This window comes from Arvicola amphibius, chromosome 12 (assembly GCF_903992535.2).
Source record: "Arvicola amphibius chromosome 12, mArvAmp1.2, whole genome shotgun sequence".
Taxonomy (NCBI): Eukaryota; Metazoa; Chordata; class Mammalia; order Rodentia; family Cricetidae; genus Arvicola; species Arvicola amphibius.
The window spans coordinates 164,986,916-165,007,615 of record NC_052058.2 but is presented as its reverse complement, the minus strand read 5'-3'; the positions used below and the strand labels follow the sequence as shown (position 1 = coordinate 165,007,615).

Genomic DNA, 20,700 nt, shown 5'->3' with positions numbered 1-20,700 from the left:
GCAGTGTCAGAGTCGGTGACGGTGACGGCGGAAAGGGGTGAGCATAGCTGCTGGCGCTTGGGGCGTGGTAGCTCCAGGCTGTTGTTGGTGTTCCTGAGTGTGTCCTTTCACTGAATGAGAAGGAGGCAGGAATTTGATGCCATCATTAGTTTAGTTATTCTTGTACCACTTGGTTGGCAGATGACAGAAGAGTTACTTGTTTCTCCTCCTGTAAGTGCTTTGGGAATTGCTGTGGTTAGGGAAAGTTAGCCTCGTTGGTGCTGCTATTGGTAATAAAGAGTAGCTCAGGTTTGTGTCTGTTGTCCAGTTCTTGCTGTTATGAGGAATGATTTTCCTTTTTCTCAACATAGTTTTAAACTTGATTGCTTTGTACTTCCATTCTCCGCCATTCTCTGTTACCTGTTGACAAGCTGGTAATGCTCGAGAAGACTTATTCAGTGATTTTCTAAATAGTCTTTAACCCTTGAGTCTAGTACCTGTACTAGCATCTGGCTTCTGATCACATGAGAATGGTAAAGTTGGCCTACAAGAAAAACAGTCTCTCTGTATGTCTGGACAGTTGTGAAAGTTAACAGCAATCTTTCTTTCTTTCTTTCTTTCTTTCTTTCTTTCTTTCTTTCTTTCCCTCCCTCCCTCCCTCCCTCCTTCCCTCCCTCCCTGTCTCTCTCTCTCTCTCTCTCTCTCTCTCTCTTTCTTTCTTTCTTTCTTTCTTTCTATCATTCCTTCAGTAGTGGTTTGCTATTCCTACACAAGTACCACGTCAACCCCAACCTCTACCCCTGTTCCAAGTGGCAGCATAGCAACGGTTAAGTCTCAAGACCTGCCAGTCCTGCCTCCAGTGTAGTTGTCTTGCCAAGTGGAAGTACTGTGTATGTCAAAAGTAAGTGCTGTCTCAGTGTTACCAGGCCCTCTGGACAAAATGCTGCAGTCTCAGCTTTGGTTAGACCTGCTTTTCTGGAATCAGTCACAGGCCACAAACTGGTTAGTTTTTGAAGGTTCTAAAGACGTCTTCTCTGAGTATATGACTAGGTACTGGCTCTTTTGTCAGTTCTGGATTTGAGCAATGCCGTCAGTTTTGCTCTGTGGGAGACCTGCCTTTGCACAGTGCTGTCCTGGCTGTCCTCATCTTTGATTGCTGTGGGACACAGACATGAGTAGGGACTGCAGACATGTGCTTATGTGCCTATTCGGTTTCCCTGAATTCCAGTCTTTGCATTGTTTTCTTGACTTGCTCCACATATCACCCAGCTGTCTTCTCCTGTCACCGTCTGTCTAGAGGCTACCGTTTGTATTTCCAGTTGACATAATCTTTAGGAAGGTTTGAATTCCTGATTCTACTCTGCACTAAGCAGCAGTCTTTCCTGAGACAGAATCTCACTGTAGCCCAGGCCGGCCTCAGGCCTGTGCTCCTTCTGCTTCAGCCTCCTCAGGGCTGGCTCACGGCTCTGCTCCCATACCTGGCTCACAAGAAAGTTGGATGTCCAGTTTTGCTTCTATCAATGTCTCTTAATTTTATTTTAAAAACTGTTTCATGTTTTATTTTGTTTGCTTTGTATCATTAGTATTTGATTTTAATTGGTTTCAATATAGTAATAAACTGAATTTTCTTATGGATTTTAGAGGTGACATTTTCCTTTTTTAGACAGGTTTTTTAGGTCATTGCCAGTCCTGTATTGATGGAGGAGGGTCATCTGTCTATGTGTTATTTTTATTGGTTAATAAAGAAACTGCCTTGGCCCTTTAATAGGACAGAAAATTAGGTGGGCGGAGTAGACAGAACAGAATTGTGGGAGAAAGAAAGCAGAGTCAGGCAGACGCCATAGCTCTCCTCTCCGAGATGGACGCAGGCTAAGATCCTTCGCGGTAAGATACCACCTTGTAGTGCTACACAAATTACTAAATATGGGTTAAAGCAAGATATGAGAATTAGCCAATAAGAGGCTGAAACTAATGGGCCAGGCAGTGTTTAAAAGAATACAGTTTCCATGTAATTATTTCGGGTGTAAAGCTCGCTGTGCAGGAATGCAGCCCGCCGCTCCCATCACAACACTGTATAGAGTAAAAATTGAAGCTGTAAAGACTTACATTTTATTACCAATTCCATGAGTCATTCTATGTAATTCTTATGTGTGCTCTGTAGAAATTTCCCGTGTATGTTGCTTTCTGTATTTGTCATATAACTTTTACAAAATAAAGAATTGAGGTTTTTAGGCTATAAAAAATGCTAAGAACCATGGACTGTTAAGTTCATCTCAGGTTTCTGTAGATTTAACCAATGTGGTCTTTAGAAATGACTCTCGGGGCCTAGTTTTTAAAAATCATTTTTAAAACTACACTTAGTGAATCTCAAACATAAAGAAACTATCTCACAAAGTAATGCACTTTCAAATTACGTTTTATACTCAAAAGCGATGTTAGTGCAAGTCACTGTACCAGAGAGATCAAGTAGTTAGACGTTGTCGTTCTTGTCTGAGAGCTCGTCAGTATGAGAGCTTTGTAGACAGTTACATTGTCGCGTGGTGACTGGTTCAGAGGAGGATGTCAAAGTGCTTTATGTGCTTCAGCTCAGAGGAGAGGTGCATTAGCTCTGCCTTGGCCTCGAGGAAGGGGAGGCTTACAGGGTGACGTTAGCAGGATGAAGAAGAGGTCTTTGATATACAGACTCAGATAAGGGGGTGCTGAAGCATTTTTGGGCAATGGTGAGAAGCTTAGTTGGTCACAATTTCAGGGGTCACAGGGTTAGGATGTTGGTATTGTGTGCCTGAAAAGATAGGGTTCCTTGAAGTTTGGTCTGGCAGGGATTTTTGGAGGATAGGGAAATACACACTTAGGGAATTCTAGGTTGTGAAGTTTCCTGATTGGCTGTAGCATGGAGGAGTGTAGAATAGAAGTGTGAAGACACAGGAGCAGCTTTTTAGGAGGCTTTTTGATAAAACACAGAAAAGAGACAAGAAGCTCCCAGTGCAGGAATAGTTTAAGGAGAAGATGGTGCATGTTCAGACAAACAATTTTTCTGAGGGAAAGTTGTAGAACTTAGTAGTAGATTGGGCATAAAAGAAAGGGAGAGGGCTGGAGAAATGGCTCAGCGGTTAAGAGCATTGACTGTTCTTCCAAAGGTCCTGAGTTCAATTCCCAGCAACCACATGGTGGCTCACAACCATCTGTAATGAGGTTCAGTGCCCTCTTCTGGCCTGCAGGCATACACACAGACAGAATATTGTATACATAACAAACAAACAAACAAACAAATAAATATTTAAAAAAAGAAAGGGAGAGGGGCTGGAGAGATGGATGGCTCAGTGGTTAAGAGCCCTGCCTGGTCTTCCGGAGGACCCAGGTTCAATTCCCAGCACTCACATGGCAGCTGACAACTGTCTGTAACTCCAAGATCTGACACCCTCACACAGATATAAATGTAGGCAAAACACCAGTACACATCAAATAAAAATTAATAAATAATTAAAAGAAAGGGAGAGGCAAAGAATGGCACAGAAATTTTTAACAATGTGTAAGAGGCAGTGCTAGTGCTAGTTTTGTATAAGTAGGAATACTGTCCTTGTCTTTCAGGTGTCAGCTGTTCAGATGAAGATGAAAAACCCAGAAAACGCAGGCGGACAAACTCTTCTGGTTCTTCTCCTGTGGTTCTGAAGGAAGTTCCAAAGGCTGTCGTTCCCGTCTCAAAGACCATCACTGTGCCTGTGAGTGGCAGTCCCAAGATGAGCAACATCATGCAGAGCATTGCCAACTCCTTGCCGCCCCACATGTCACCTGTGAAAATAACTTTCACCAAACCATCCACACAGACGACAAACACAACCACACAGAAGGTATGTGGTGGAGGGGCTCCCAGTCGCTGTCTCTTTCCCGTAGTGTGCTCTAGAGTTGACGATCGCTCACGTCTCTTGTTTAATCTGCACAAAAGGCATTGAAATAGGTATTACTATCCACTTTTTAAAGATGAGGCTTAGTTGCCAGATGGCTTGCTCAAGGTGACAGCTGTCACATCTGCTTCTAGACTTACGTTTGTATTTGATAATTGTAATGCTGTTTTGAAACAAACTAGAAAAGTTTTAAAGTCTTTGTTTATGTGGTCTTGTGTTTAGGACGCTTTTGCTTTGCCAATAAAGTTAGGGAAGAGAAGGGTATGGGTAAGTGAAGAAATCGATTCTCCCTTTATCCTGTGTGTGCTGTCGTGCGTCCACTTCTGACCCTGTCGCTGGTGCTCTGTGAACCCCGTGTTCCTGCAGTCCCCAGTCTTCACACGCTAGTCTGGATTCTGGTGACCTGACGTGCATTTTACACCTGTGTTTCTCTGGTTTCCTTTTCAGCATCTTTCTGTTCTTCCCTTTTTATTAGTTTATTTATTTTACTGAAGCATGTCCTTTAGTAGCTTCCCAGTATGTTAGTGACTGTGAAGTTTTTTGAGACCTGTGTGTACAAAGGGAATCTTCGCCTGAGAGTTTTAGAGACACTGTTCACTTGGCTCCCAGCTCCCAGCAGTGTTCTCGAGACACCAGCATCATTCTGTTGTTTAGCTTCCACTCTCACCTTTGGAGACTGTGGAGTGGCCCTCAGGTTGTCCCCAGAGCTTTTATCCTGCATGCGCCTGCCTTCAGTCCTCACAAGTTCTTGGGCAAACTCTTTGATGTTCTGCATTTCCTTTGTGGGCCACTTACTGAGAATGTGGACTTCCTGAATTGCTCTTCGGATTTTCTCCACTCTTCATTCCTATTTTCCATGCTCTCCCCCCTCACCCCCCCGTAACAGTGGCTTGGCGTATGGGTTTTGAAATCTAGACTTACTTGATTTTCATTCCAGCTTGCCATTAGCTTTTTTGACCATGGGGAAACTAAACTCTATACCCAGGCTTTCTCTGTGAAATAGAGGGGGAGTGCCCAGTGTTTCTATAAGAGCTTTGGATATAGCAAGTAATATATGTGAAGATGTTAGAAGAGACCCTAGCGTGGTGAGCGTGTATCGACACTTTCTGTACCCTTGATTAGTATCCTGTAAAATACACTTGCATGGAATTGTTCGTTTTTGCTATAATTCTTTCTTTTTCTTGGTGAAATGATCTCACTATTTAGTTCAGTCTGACTTGTGACTTACTGTGTAGCCGCGGCTGATCTGAATGCCTGATTGCCAAGGAACACAGGCATGCATTAACATCCTTGGCCACCATCATACTTCAAATTTCCAATAACTCTTCCTTCTTCTGTTAGATGTTCCTTGTTTTTCTTTTTAAAAATAATAGCCTGCTTTTTGGTAGGATGATTGTATTCTTTTATTTGATTATATTTATGAGTCTTTTGGTTTGGTTTTCTTTTTTCATGTTCTTTATCTTGACTAGTTCATTTTATTACTTGATGCATCTGGCAGTCAGCTTTTATATGAACTGACACATTACTACCCTGTCCCTCTGCTGCTTGTCCTTAGGGTGGTCAGGTTCATCAGGCAGAGTCTTCCAGTTTCCTGCTTTGAGTATTATAAACTTGACTTCTAGTACTTTAGAGTCAGTGGTGGAAGTTGCTGTGTTACCTGAGATAGTAAATGTTTCTGAGTCTTATCTCAGGGGCAAGAGTAATGCCAAGTCAGTAGATTACTACAAGGATTACGTGAGATTGAGTATTTAAGATGTGCCACAGAACATGTACCTAAAAATGCGAGCTCTTTTGCTTTGCAAATTGCTTTTGGAAGTCAACATTTCACTAATAATGAACTGTTTCAAATGTATGAATCTACTGGCTCACTAAAACTTATCCACTAATACATTGAAATTAACTGTCTTTGATGATTTCAGTGTTTATTGAACATGTTTGCATTTTTACTTGATTTCAAGGAAGCATTTCTGAAGGCCACTTTTTATATGGTGGTATGGAATCCCTTTTCTTTTTGTAGGGGTGTGTGTGTGCGCGCGCATGTGCGTGAACGCAGGGCCTTGTATATACTGGACAAGTATTCTACCTCTGAGATGTATCATCCCTAGCTCCATCCTGAGCTGTCCTTGACACCAACTGACTATTATACGACGATGCTTCAGGTTGTTAAATCTTACTTCATTTTTATTTATTAAGTTTGTTAAGTAGTTGATGTTATAAATTACAAGTTTATTTTCTATTTCTCCCATAGACTGCTGAGGGTAGCTTAGATTTCTGTTTTGTTCATCACAATAATATTCCCTAGTATTTAGAACAGTGCCTTAGCTATGCTAGATGCTAGTTAATAATTTGTTGAATGAGTGAATGAATTAATAACTGAGCAAATCAGTCCACACGTAAGTAGTCTGACCCGCACTGTCTGGTCATTCCCCAGAGCTGTGTGTGTCACTGCCCTCTGCTAGTAGCTCCTTGAGCTGTCCCTTTAAAACAGAAGTCACAGTAGTTCTTCCTAAGAGTTGCCAGGAGAGTTAGGGGAGATTATTCACCTAAAGTAATTGTAGCCTACGCAATGAGCATTTAATAAACGTAACTTCACATCATTGACTTTCCAATCTTCTTTGGTGGATTTACGTGAGAGAGGTTTGCAGCAGAGGGCCTGGCTCCCTGTAGTGGAGTCTGGTGCTTTGCTCTCACTTTCTCCTCTGACTCCTGTGTCGTCAGTTCAGGTTGCTGGACTCAGGCTTTTAAGAAGGCTCATTTCTTTCCAAATTCATGTATAGGTCATACCATGAATCTTCAGATTTAGAGATTTAGATTTACTTGTGTTTAAAAAAATAAACATTTAAGGCAAATTAAATAAAAACTAAGACTCATTTATTCCACAAATAATTGCTGAGCATCTGCTGTGCTCCAGTTGTAAGGCTGTGCTCCCTACGTCACTCCTCCTCTGACATCTGCTTTAAAGCCTTTTGGACAACTAGAGATGGTGAGGACTAATAAACACACTTTCCATGATTTGTTTTGTTTTCTGTTTTCTGGGTAATTGGATTTAAAAAAATATTTTTATCCGAGGCTTTTGTCCTAATTGTATTTACCTTGGATTTCTCACACTTTGTATTTAAGTCAACTTAACAATTATATAGTAAAGTGACTTTACATTAAGTATAATTGTTTCTGATTTTGTAAACGGTATTCACATTTAGATAAATAGGTTGTGCTTTTCAGCATAGGCACATTTCCACGCATGTGACTATGCCTCATTTAAAAACAACATTGACGCAGCACGGATGCAAACAGAGCAACAGAATACAGCTTTATGCTTTCATGTGCTTGATTGATATTTTTCATTTTGTCCTTAGGGTGCAAGTCCCAGCACTCTTAAGGAGTTTTTGTGAGTGCTAGAAGGTCAGTAATCTGAATTATGGCCTGAATAAACACTGTCTGGTTCACTTGGCTTCAAAACCTTTTAATCTCCCCTGTTGTAATAAGCAACTTTAAAGTGTAAGTGATTTCTCCAGGGTGTAACTCAAGTTTGGGAAGCCCCTGTACAGATCAGAAATCATTTGTGTATTGAAATCTCAAACTATGTTTTATCATTTGTATCTGTAATTTAAAATGTGCTCCTAGAGACCCTAGATTTATTCTTTCTTCTTTAAAAAAATTTATTTATTTATTTATTTATTTATTTATTTATTTATTTATTTATTATGTATGCAATGTTCTGTCTGCATGTATGCCTGCCCGCCAGAAGAGGGCACCAGATCTCATACATGGTTGTGAGCCACCATGTGGTCGCTGGGAATTGAACTCAGGACCCCTGGAAGAGCAGCCAGTGTTCTCAAGTGCTGAGCCATTTCTCCAGCCCTGATTTATTCTTAAGTTAGAATCCTGCCTTTCTTCTGAAGTTTCAGATATTTGAGCTGTACATAACTTCCTTCTCCCTTTCCTGTCCAACATTGCTAATTAACTATGTCTACTTTCCTGCCAAGCCTGGTGAATCCTCTTGTACTGCAGTCATCAGCATTGTGCCTCTTGGAAGCTGTGGCTAGTGCTTCAGGATTGGCAAAAATGAAACCAAATTGCCTTTAATGCCCTATTATTGTGGATCTGGTAGCTGTGGATTCTTTGCATACTCAGGGATATCAGAGTTAGGCAGGGAAGGAAAGAACATGTTTCTAATAAAACAAACCCAGTATATTCCATATTGTTTCTGGATAGAAGTGGTCTACATCCACATTAAATAGGAGCAGTGAGCGTCTAGTGAGTACCATTTGTTAGCTGTCATATTGACCACCTGCTATGTGCCTAGTAGATGCTTCATGTGATTGTATCATCTAATCCTTGTCATGATTTTGTAAGGTTGGAATTATTATCCCTATTTTATAGAAGAAATAAATTGGAGCTTAAAGATTTTAACATGTCCGGGGCCTGTCATTTCGAGGTGGTAGAGGCAGGATGCTCTAAGGCAGGCTCTGAAGCGTTTGACCGATTGCCGTGTTGGTGCACTTGTCAGTTTGTATAGTAGTTCTGGGTTGTTTTCAGTAATACTGCATACTGTTTGCTACTCCAGCCTGCGTGTGCTCACACTCACCAGCTTTCTCCACATGTCTGCTTAAAGTATTGGACAAGTGCTAATGTCTTAAGTTCTTTGTTACACTGAAAATATGCGGGGATGGTATGGTTTATGTTTCCTTGATACCAAGTACAGACTTACTCAGAAAATTTTTGGCTGATTTAACTTCAGATTTTCTTTAGGACCAATGTAAAACTGAAAGAATTTCTCCCATAACTTCTTTGGATATTTTCAAAACAATTTGTTCTGTCCTAGGTGGGCACAAATGATTTTAGTGAAAGAACTGGGTATTACTGTTGCACTGCTTACCCCAAAGTGAAGCTGCGATGTGCACCACCAAAGCATGCGCAGTTGTTATGTTCTTTACCATGAAATGGGGATAATAATAGTGTCTGTGTGACGGGATTCGGGACAACTAAATAAAACCTGCACATATCAGCTGTGGGAGCTTTTCTTGGTTCTGCTCTAGGAACTCCACAAGTTTCAGTTTCTCTGCTTGTCAGAATAGTTTGAATCTGATCACTTCCCTTTTTTTCTGATAACCCCCAGCCCAGGAGACTGCTGCCGCTTCTCTTCTGGCCTGCTGGAGTCGCTTCTACTTTGCCTCTCACTTCATGGCAACGGGAATGATCTTTTTAAAAATAGATACCACGCCTTGTTTCTGTGCTTAAAAATCTTCCCATGGCTTAATTGTTCTTAATATGAAATCCAGATACTTTAGTCTGGCTTTCATATTTGACCAGCTTCTGCTTATAACCCTCCTTACTGCAGGCTTCGGCACTGCTTTCCTTTCTGTCTTCAGCACCGGGTGGTTCTGGCCATGGGTCTTTTACTCAGTGCTACTCTCTGGGAGATGCACTGCTGCTCAGTCTACGGTTTCCCAGCCTTACTGGCCAAACCTTGCCTCCTCTCTCTGTCTCTGTCCTCGGTTCCAGGCTGGGAGCGCATCCTTCCAGTCCACTTAGAAGGTGTAACTAACGGTGTCGCCACCATGTCTGCTGGTTTTAGGAAATCTTCATTTGTCTGTGTCTGCTGTCACTGCCTACTGTAGCTTCCATTTGCAGATAGATACGTTAAAAAATAGATTCAGTTTTGAGAAGTTTTAGATGTATAGAAAATTTGTAGAAGTTGCATATTTTACACCTCTTTCCCTGTTAATATTTTTATTTGTATGATGCATTGTTTTAACTTATGGTAATAATGCATTATTAAATATTAACCTAAGAGGGGCTGGAGAGATGGCTCAGAGGTTAAGAGCATTGCCTGTTCTTCCAAAGGTCCTGAGTTCAATTCCCAGCAACTACATGGTGGCTCACAACCATCTGTAATGGGTCTGGTGCCCTCTTCTGCCCTGTAGGTGTATACACAGACAGAATATTGTATACATAATAAATAAATATTAAAAAAAAGAACAAAAACCCCAAACCTAATTTAAAAAAAAATATTAACCTAAGACCATAGTTTATTTGGATTTCCTTGGGTTTTCCTTATTGTCCTTTGATGTTCCAGGATTCCTACCCAGGATGCCACATTCTATTTGCCTATCTCCTTAAACACTTCTCATTGTTGAAAGTTTCTCAGATTTTCCTAGTTTTTTTTTTTTAAATAACTTTGACAGACCAGGTGTTTTAGTTAGATGCCTCACTCCTAGAATTTGCTTGATGTTTTTCTCCTTATTAGGTAATAAGGTTATGAATGTTATGGAGGAAGGTCACAGAGACGCATTGCTGTGCTGCTGGCATGGCGTGAGCTGTCAGGACTTCCCGTTGTCTGGTCCCCCATCACTTCTCCATCGTGTGTCCCTTCGTGAGGATCCAAAGCTTGATTTGTCTTAGGAGCCTTTGTTTCCTACTCCCCATGTCACTGTGTGTCTGTCTAAGTATGACTAGCACATGGTTCATACCCTGACCTCATTCTGGTTTCTGCTGAAATGTCACCTTACAGAGAGATCTTCACTGAGAAGTGTGTACACTCTAACCATCCTTCTTTCTTTACCCTGGCCTATTGTCTTTTCCATTTGTTTCTATATGTCATGTATTTTTTTTATTTCTTTCTCTGCACTAGAATGTAAACTCCATGCAAGTGAGTTTTGTTCATTCTTCTGTCCTCAGCATCTGGAACCATGCCTGGCACATAGTAGATGCTCAATAAGTATTTATAAGTGAACACGTCTCCAGATTACTTGCTCATGTGATGGTGTATTGGGATGCTTACAGAGCCAGCCACATCATGCACAATGAACAGTGCCTCTTAAATGACTTGCTGAAAATTGGTGTAGTTTTGATGATTGCCAGTAAAGGAAAGTGTTCATATACGTTCAATTAACTGTATACTCCTCTCTGTTGAATTGTTTTTCCTATTTCAAAACTAGTTTTAAATTATATGAGTTTAAATACACTGATAGTATATATAGGTACATGAAAATAACTTATTTTTCCTCCTTTAGGTTATTATAGTGACCACATCACCAAGTTCAACCTTCGTGCCCAACATTCTCTCCAAATCCCATAACTATGCAGCAGTCACTAAGCTTGTACCAACGTCAGTCATTGCGCCCACAACTCAGAAGCCACCTGTTGTTATAACTGCATCACAGTCCTCTCTGGTCACCAGTAGCAGCAGTGGCAACAGCAGTTCCACGCCATCACCTGTTTCTAGTACAGTTGCAGTGACAGCTGTGGTGTCTTCCACACCGTCTGTGGTCATGTCAACAGTAGCACAAGGTGAGTGGAGAGCCGCTGTTTAATTCCGTCCCTGTGGTGGGGGATTTTTGAAGACAACAGGGAGGGAGGAAGGAAGGGGGGAGGAGAGAGAGAGAGAGAGAGAGAGAGAGAGAGAGAGAGAGAGAGAGAGAGAGAGAGAGAGAGAGAGAGAGAGAGAGAGAGAATGTGTATTAGGTCAGCGAAGACTTCCCTGTTCACCCTCCCTTAGCCTGAGAATGAAGTGTTTGCATTTTTCTCTTCTCTGTACCTCCTGCACCTTGCTCTGTCCTTTCTAAGTTCTTCCATTTATAAACATGGAAGCAAATAGACACACACTTAGGCTTTTCCTTAGAGGAAGGTTCACAGCATATTGTACATGCTGTTGTGCATGTGTGATCTGGTATTTGAAAGTCTGGTGCTGCTATCATAGAGAGAGGTGTGAATTGGTATGTTTTCTGTGTGTGTTTGAAAACAGTTTATTATTAGAGGATTGCTCCTTATTTGGTTCTTCTGAATCTTTGCTCAAGATCAGAAGCTGTAACTAACTTTTTGATTATCTCAGGTATGTTCTTTTGCTCTCCAAAGACCAAAGAATGGGCCATTGCAAATTAGTTAGGTTGGTTGCATTTTTTATTCCGTTGCTACCTTCTCTTACATGGTAAGAAGTTTTCTTCTTTCATTTTGTGGTTTTCCTCATGTTTTCTATGGATTTCATGAATTCCTTTACAATAGTGTGACAGTCTTCTGCTGGCCTTAGATCTCCTATCTCGAGCCTGTTTCAGCTTACGTAGTATGTTGCTTCCAATTATGTTGTACCTGCTGGTATTGCTTCTTTTATTATATTTAGACCAGCTCTGAAGAAATCTCTGTTCTCCTGTCTTACTCCATGGGGTTCTATCCTTGTCAGATTCCCTATCCTCCCAGTTTTATGATTGTCCGCATTTAACATCTGAGCAATGTTTTTAAAGTCTTTAAAACTTCAAACCAGTGGATTCAGGAAGAGAACAGTAGAAAAATGAAAAACAAATTCAGGATATTACACAGCGGTCACGTGGCAAGAGGAAAGGGTGCATATGTGTGCCTTCTCTGAGTGCTTTTTCTCTTAAAAAGCCACTGATACTCAGTTGTGGGTTCCTCCCAGACTACCCTGCTTAGTTTTATGGTGTTCTAAAAGCTCTGCTTATAAACTGTAGTCATTAAGTCAGATGACGTTTCCAGCTTTTTAAGACCTTACATTGGGGATTGAATTTTAATACATGGACTCTGGTATATACTTAAACCATAGCACATATTTAACCAAAATTATTAATGTAGTTTCATTCACAATTCTTCCAAAGGTAGACTAATATGTTTGATTTAGTAGTATTCCCTGCATTCTTTTGTGCATCCAAATGTATAATAAATTACTTATTCTGAGTCTGACTGGATTAATGTCTAAATTTATTTGCAAAATGTGCACAGTGATTGAATGACTGACTGCACGTAAGCACCGATTGACAGATTGGTGTTCTAAGAAGCTTTATTATTTCAGAAGTTCATAAGACAGAAGTCTTCAGTTAAGTTGTGTGAATCATTGGGCCAGTAAGGAATTTTTTTCCTTTCTGGGTAACTATGCTATTGGTTAGATGCATACATTGTAGGCACCATAGCCATGAAAATACCAAGGGAAAACGAGAAAATCCTAGAAAAGAGAGAATACCTTACCTAGATGTCCTCCAGGAAGATTCCTCTCATAGCATGTTGGCTATAACTAGTTTTACCTTTTTGCTGGAAAAGTAATGGAGTACCATGGCAAGCTTAGGTTGTCAACTGAGAATTGTCCTCTAGAGCTGACTTAGGGACAGGCCTCCCTGGAAGTGTATGCCAGTGCCCAGGACTGTGGGTTCTCAAGGGGAAAGACGCTGCTTTGTTAGGAAGGGAAGAAAGAGTTAGCGTGGCAGCCAGCAGTGAGGCTAGGACTGAGCTGCAGTGAAGACAAGTCAGGCGGCTACGGAAAAACTAGGGCTTGTGAGTGAGGCCTGTGACCAGGAGGGGCACTGCAGTCAGTCTGCTCAGTAATGTGAGTGAAGCCGGCCTGTGACCAAGAGGGGCACTGTAGGCAGTCTGCTCAGTGAACAGTTGACTTTACATTTGATCCTTTGTGTTTCCAAGACATTAGTTGGATGATGGTTTTTTTGTTTTTGTTTTTTTATCAGATAGTTTTTTTATTGAAATATTTTCTCTTGTTGCTTCTTAACTAGCTGGGCATTCCACTGTTGATGTCATCAATGATGTCACGAGGGTGGCAGCCATCCACATTGCAGCCCACAGACTGTGCAGTACCCAGGATCTCTTCAGTAGTTCCAGAAAATTCTCTGGCAATGTGGACGATCTTGTGGGAAGTGATATTTCCACTGTGCTTCTTTCTGCCTCTTGGAGGCTTCTTGAACAGGGCAGAGGCAGAGGGCACCACCTCGCCCTGGGCCTCTGTGTCCTGGATGGTCAGTCTCACTGTAATCCTCAGACTTTCCAGGCACAGTTGCCTTGGCAATGTCATCATCAACCTTTTTTGGAGACAAACCCAGGGGGACAATTTTGGGGCCCAGGTGGATGGTGCTGACCTCACCTCCAGTGCACATCCAGTGCATGACCTTGACCTTGTTGGGATCGTACTTGGGCGGCATGGTGGAGGCGGCTGGTTTCGGGTGAACCTGATTTGGAATGACTGAAGAAAGTTGTACCATGGCTTCCTCTGAGCCGAAACCCGGAAATCCCAAAAGCCCTAAATCTTCTTTACTTTTCTGTAGGTGTATCCACATCAGCAATCAAAATGGCATCGACAAGACTTCCTTCCCCCAAAAGCTTAGTGAGTGCCCCTACCCAGATTCTCGCGCAGCTCCCTAAGCAGCATCAGCAGTCCCCTAAGCAGCAGCTGCAGCAAGTGCAGCAGCAGACACAGCAGCCCGTGGCCCAGCCTTCCTCAGTGTCTCAGCAGCAGCAGCCACAGCAGTCACCGTTGCCACCTGGCGTCAAGCCTACCATTCAGATCAAGCAGGAGTCAGGTAACTGGAAAAATGCATGAGGGCTTCTGTTTTATTACCAGATGTTTAGAGGGCTTTGTTGTTTTTGTTTTTGTGGTCCTTTTGGTATTTGTTTCTATTGGATTCTACTATGGATTGGAAATATTCTCTGTGGTATTTTAGTTGGCATTAAGCAGTTGTGAGGAGGATAAGCTGAAGTCCTGCTTCTCCTGAAAAGATGTCCTCTGGCTAAGAGCAGTGCAGAAGAGCCGTGCTCTCTGTAACTGAGCTGAGGGAGGGGAAAGAGAAATGGTCTTATCTCAGAACTCACGACATGATTTTAACTATTGGGTTTGGTAGGGTAGACGTTTCTTTGTTTGCTGTTTGCTGTAAAGCCCTTTCCAGATGTCTTAGTCAGGGTCTCTACTGCTGTGAAGAGACACCATGGCCATGGCAGCTTTCGTAAAAGAAAACGTTTAATGAGGGGTGTAGTGGGAGCTGCGGGCTGTGGTCCTGCCGCCCAGCTCCTGGCCACCAGTTAGCTTATGCCCCGAAATAACAACACACAAACTGGATTCATTTTAACACTGCCTGACCCATTAGTTTCAGCCTCTTACTCACATCTTGACTAACCCATATCGAATAATCTGTGTAACACCACGAGTGGTGTCTTACCGGGAAAGATTCAGCATGTCTGACCTGGCGGCTGGCTCCATCGCATCTGTCCCAGAGAGGAGAGGCAGGGCGATTGCCTGAGCCATCTGCCTCACTTCCTTCTTCCTGTTCTGTCTACTCCATCCACCTAAATCCTGCCCTATCAGAAAGCCAAGGCAGTTTCTTTATTAACCAATGAGAGTCCTCCATCATTTCCCCCTTTTCTATTTAAACAAAAAAGAAAGGCTTTAACTTTAACATAGTAAAATTACATATAACAAAATAGTTATCAAGCAAGAATTATAGTTACAATATTTATATCTATTTTATCTTTTATCATAACAATGGAAAACTATAACTATCTATCCATTCTTCAACTCCAGAAGGATATAATATTACCTAAGTAAATGAGAAGTAAGCAACTTACAAAACTCTAGAAATCACAGAGACATCTCACTGCCTGGACAGTCACCCAAAGTTCCTCTGTACCGTTGGGGCATCCATCTTTGGCCTACAGGCCCATAGTTTCCAGCAGACATTTCCATGAAGCAGGAAATTTTGAAGGCAGTTCAGTCAGTCTCTGCTGTGTCCTGCAGAATGTCTCACAGACTCTTTTCATGAATCGGGAACCCCGAAAGATCATCTCACCTTTAGGCAAGTTCAGCAGTCCTCTTTGTGCGGGTTCTTTGTGTCCAGTTTATGCCAACAGTCCAGGCAAGGGCAGTTTCTTGCCCAAATGGCTATCAAACTCCATAAGGAGCCTCTTCAATGCCCATCTTCCTCTCAAAGTAGATTGGTGCTGCCAGGAGCAGACGTGTCTCATTGTCATAAAAAGCCCTAAGTTATTAAAACATTTAAAATGTGATATTCTGTAGTCTTTGAAAGATATGAGGAATGCCTATTTAACTTAAATGTATCTCCATATATCTAGAAAATATAACTAACATGACTACAAGTTTACTGTTATCGATGATTATCCATTAGCAACCTATATTTCCTAATTACACATTACATTTTTAAATGAATTACACAATCATAATATCTTAATCAAGATCAGAAATACATATACATATAACAAAATTGACCTTAAATTTAAATCACTAAAGCAAAATCCATATCAATGCAAATTATTCATGTCTATATCATATCCCCCTTTAAACGTAAAAGAACATTTATAAACAATATTTGGGAACATGGGCGCAGTTATTTCTTTCCAAACTGCATCCTGCTGAATGGGGGGCGCTGTTAATCAGATCTTTCATGGTATAACCTGTGTGCTAGATTTCTCTCAGTCGGCAGTTGAGCAAAGTAATTTTTTGAGGGTGTTCACAGCAACCTTTCAGGAGGGCGTGGTCTATCATACCATATTGGGATAGAAGCAATCCACAGGGTCTCATTTTCTGTAAAAACAAAAGAAAAAACTTCTTTCCAAAGCATCATGTCCTTAGATCCAAATTTTAAAGTAAGGTATTTTCAAAATATCTGTGTTGAATTAGTTCAGCAGCATTTATAAACAAATATCTTTTAGCAGCTGTTGCTCCTTCCTCAGCATTCAAACAATTCAAAGAGCGCATAATAGCATACAGTATCAAGATTCTCTGTGTATTTTCCATCTTTGTGCGGCTTTATTTTAACCTCTGTTTTGTTTATTTTTACTTTTATTTTTGAGACAGGTTCTCTGTATATCTTTGTCCTGGAATAACTCTGTTGACCAGGCTGTCCTTGAACTCACAGAGATCTGTCTCTGCTTCCCCAGTGCTAGGATTAAAGGTGTGTGCTACAACACCTTGAACTCACAGAGATCTGTCTGTCTCTGCCTCCCAAGTGTTGGGATTAAAGGTGTGTGCCACCACACCCAACCATTCTCTTTCTCTCTCTCTCTCTCTCTCTCTCTCTCTCTCTCTCTCTCTCTCTCTCTCTCTCTCTCTCTCTCTCTCTCTCTCTCTCTCTCTCTCTCTACTTTAAGAACCTACAGTTCAGAAGTTTAGAAAATCATCATCACGGTGGAGCATGGCAGCATACAGGCACATGTGGCGGAGAAGCCGAGAGTTTTACACCTTGATATGCAGGCTACAGAAAGTGGTTTTTCCTCTCTGGATGTGGCTTGAGCATTTATGAGACTTCAAAGCCCACAGTGACACACTTCCTCCAACAAGGCCATACCTACCCCTAATAGTGCCACTCCCTTTGGGGGCCATTTTCTTTCAAACCACCACACAGAACATTCTTTTTTATTGCATTTTATTTATAGTTGGTGTGTACATGTGTGTATCTGCACATGTTCTGCGTGAGAACATGTGTTTGTGCCAGTGGTGTGCATGTGGAAGTCAGAGTATCCCTTGCATGAACAGGTTCTCTTTTTCCACCATGTGGGTCTTTGGGATGGAGCTTAGATGATCAGGCTTGATGTCAGTTCTTTGACCCATGGGTTGTCCTGTGGTCCCCAGAGCCTTTCAGTGGTGATTGCTTTGTAACTCCATTAGCGCCATTGTGTGGATTGAAGAGCTCCTTAAGCATCACAGGAGGCACGGCGCTCCAGAACGTCTTAGTCCTCTAGAGGGCAGCTTCCCAGGCCTGCCGCTTTCTGAGAGGGTCGGAGTCCTTAAGAACCTCTTTGGAAATGTGTTTATTTGGTTGGCTTTCTCTGTCATGGTCAGTTGATTTGCACAGGACTGAGTAGAATTGCCTTTTGATTTTGTGAAAATTTTTTTTTGTGTGGTTATTTCTTGGAGCCTCTTTCTGCATGGACATTGTTGTGTTTCTTTAAAAAAATGCTACGGAGTTCCAGGCGGCAGCTGTAGGCAAGCAGCAAATGCTGTGAAGTCCCAAATGGTGGTAGCAGGCCATGTGGTCGCGGACAGCGGGCTCTGGGAGCAGCCAGTCCCAGGCAGAGATGGCTGCCCATCCCTGAGCAGTGGCTGGTCCCAGGCAGGGAGACACAAGGCGGGCGGGCAGAAGGCAGAGACATGATGAGGTTGAATATTTATTCAAGGGGGTTATGAAGGGGGAAGGGAGAGGGGGAGGGAGAGAGGGGGGAAGCAGAGAAGTGGGGGGAGAGGGAGAAGCGAAGCTGCCTCCCTGAGAGTAAGATGGAAAAGAGAAAGAGCTCAGGCTGGGAAGCTGAAGATCAGCCTGCCTCAGCGGATGGGGAGGGAATGGGCGTGGCTTGTCTCTTAAAGGGACAGGGACCAAAACCATAACAGACATTATACAGGATTATCGTTCATTAGTAAGAAATACTAGAAATAATTTTCCTTGGATGACCTTACTGTTTATGGTTCATTATATTCAGAAATGTTTCCACAATACTTATTGAATTTCAACATGTATTAGAAACTTTACAAGTTTATTTAATCCTTACAATAATAGCCTTATGAGGTATATATTGATTTTTATTTTGTAGATTAAAAAAATAGTCACAAGAGTTGTTACCTAATTATGCCCAGATACTGTAATTTTAATTTCTTTCTTAGCTAGTAGAAGTTTAGAATTACTTAAAGCTACTAAATATGTAGACCTGTGTCATAATTTCTCAGTTTAAGTCACTGCCTGCATTGGTTGCTTCCTTGATGCTGTGACAGAGGCCATTTAGGAAAGGAAGGGCTTACTTACTGGAGGTGAGATCCTGGTGGGGAGGTGGTGGTGGCAGGAGCTTGAGGCAGCCGGTTGCTCCTCAGTGAAGCAGCAGAGTGGGTCGGTCCTTGTCTCCTTTTTATTCAGTCCAGGATGAGCCGAGGAAGTGTAGGTCTTCCTTCTTAACCTAATCCAGAAAGTTCCTCCAGGCAAGCCCAGAGGTTTGCTTCCATGGTGATTCTAAATTCTGTCAAGTTGACAGTCAAGATAAATTATCACACTACACCAAAAGCAATGCAGTTCTTAATTTTCTGTATGAGAATGTTTTTTTCTGTATTTTCTTTAAAAGATTGGCAATTGAGAAATGGGACTAAATTTTCCTTCTTTAGTTACCACTGATTTAGAAGTGTAGTTAGATCTCATGCTTTTTAATGAATACTTTGTTTGGAAAGCCAGTGTAAACATCATAGCATTGTAAATATAAAAATTAAAAAAAATTAAAAGTCCCAATATAGCTTCCATAACATTTTTATTGTTTTTATTGCATATCGCCTTTGAATTCTTTTTTCACATGCATGTTTTATATAGGTGCAGTACTGGTGTGGCCTCTTTTGGCATTCTGCATTTGATAAAGTGAGTTATTAAAATACTCTTTTTAGAGCCGGGAAGTGGTGGCACACACCTTTAATTCCAGTACTCAGAAGGCAGAGACAGGTGAATCTCTGTGAGTTGAGACCAGCCTGGTCTGCAAGAGCTAGTTCCAGGACAGACCCCAAAGCTACAGAGAAACCCTGTCTTGAAAAAAGCCAAATAAACAAACAAGATACTTTTTTTTAGAAGGCTGTTTTAGGACATCAGTATATAGCTTAGTGTAGAGCACTTGTGTGAATCCCTGGGTTCAACAGTACTTTTTTTCAAAAGCAAGAAAAGATTTTTAAGCTGGGCATGGTGATACACATCTGTAATCCCAGCATCTAGGAGGTAAAGGCAGTAAGATCTGTAGTTCCAGGCCCGGCTGGACTAGTCAGTGAGTTTCAGGCCATCCATGGCTATATGATAAGATCCTATTTCAATATAAAATAAATGAAAGATCAGACAGGACAGCCATTTAACAAATCAAACAAAAACTGTGCTTAGCCTGTTAACTGTTTATCAGCTTATGTCAGTTCCGAGTCAGGAAACGTCTCTGTTGCTGCTGGAAGGGCTGTGTGGACTGCTCATGGTGCCTTATGCTAGTCCTTTCTTCTCAAGCACTTGGATGAAACAGATTATTTGCTTTTGCTAACTCGTTTGAAAACTCGTATTATAGATAAAAGTTCAGATTTAGTTTTTAAAGAAATCTGTTAAAATAATATAGCTGCATTCTTGCATTGGGAGGATTTAGGAAAGAGAAATCTGAGCAACGAGAGCTTAGAGTTTCATCAGTGTTAAAGAAGCATCTCTAGAGTGAGACTCAGTAGACGTGTGTAACTGTTGCCCTATGGGGCTAAGTGGCGTTCTTTTACAATTATCTGTACTGAGATTTATCTTTTTTCTTTCAAAGGTGTTAAAATCATCACACAGCAGGTTCAACCAAGTAAAATCTTACCCAAACCAGTGACTGCAACTCTACCCACCAGCAGCAATTCCCCTATTATGGTGGTTAGCAGTAACGGTGCAATCATGACAACCAAGCTGGTGACTACTCCTACTGGTAAGTCTCACAAGCGTCAGTCCGTCCGTTCACGTCAGACAAGCCCCATGCAGCGTCTGATGACTTGCACATCGAGAAAGGGATGAGACAGTTCTACAAAGTCTTTTTTTTATTTTGCTTTGAGACAGGGTCTGTAGCCTAGAACTCTGTGTGTAGCTGAGGATGACCTTGAATTCATTCTTGATCCTGATTACGCTTATCAGGTGCTGGGGGTCAGACCAAGGGCCTGGTGCACGCGAAGCACCCACTCTCCCAGTTTTCAGGTCTTTCTGACTCTGAACTCTGTCCCGGCCCTGAAGTTAGTTAGCCCTCTTTGACTTTTTCCTCATAGCCCTCTGTTATTTCTCTTCATTGCAGTGAGTTACTCCAGTTTCTACTTGTGTAGTTGTTGGTTGAGTGGCATCCACATAGACAGCGAACTTCATGGGATAAGGGGTCCTCAGCCAGCACTTGTTGAGTAGCTGAACACGTGCCCACCTCACAAGGACGTCACTCACAAGAGTCTGTGCACATCACAGTGTAGTGAGGGCCGCCTAGACTGGAACATGCCGTTGTTCCCGTGCTTGAGAGGTAGCAGGGAAGAACATTTTCAATAACTACCCTTTGTGAACCTTAAACGTGTTCAATG

The 20,700-nt window shown here is 41.8% G+C and overlaps 1 protein-coding gene and 1 pseudogene across 9 annotated transcripts in view; one reads left to right on the top strand and one right to left on the bottom strand.

The window, feature by feature from the left end:
• Window positions 1-20,700, top strand: part of Emsy (EMSY transcriptional repressor, BRCA2 interacting) — a 71,738-nt gene that overhangs the window by 14,360 nt on the left and 36,678 nt on the right. For all 9 annotated transcript variants that reach the window (XM_038313832.1, XM_038313837.1, XM_038313831.1 and 6 more), the window contains 4 exons: window positions 3,568-3,827; window positions 10,898-11,174; window positions 13,940-14,194; window positions 19,923-20,072. In XM_038313832.1, coding sequence (XP_038169760.1) covers window positions 3,568-3,827; window positions 10,898-11,174; window positions 13,940-14,194; window positions 19,923-20,072 — 942 coding nt within the window. The remainder of the gene's footprint in view (window positions 1-3,567; window positions 3,828-10,897; window positions 11,175-13,939; window positions 14,195-19,922; window positions 20,073-20,700) is intronic.
• Window positions 13,386-13,893, bottom strand: LOC119802739 (annotated as a pseudogene).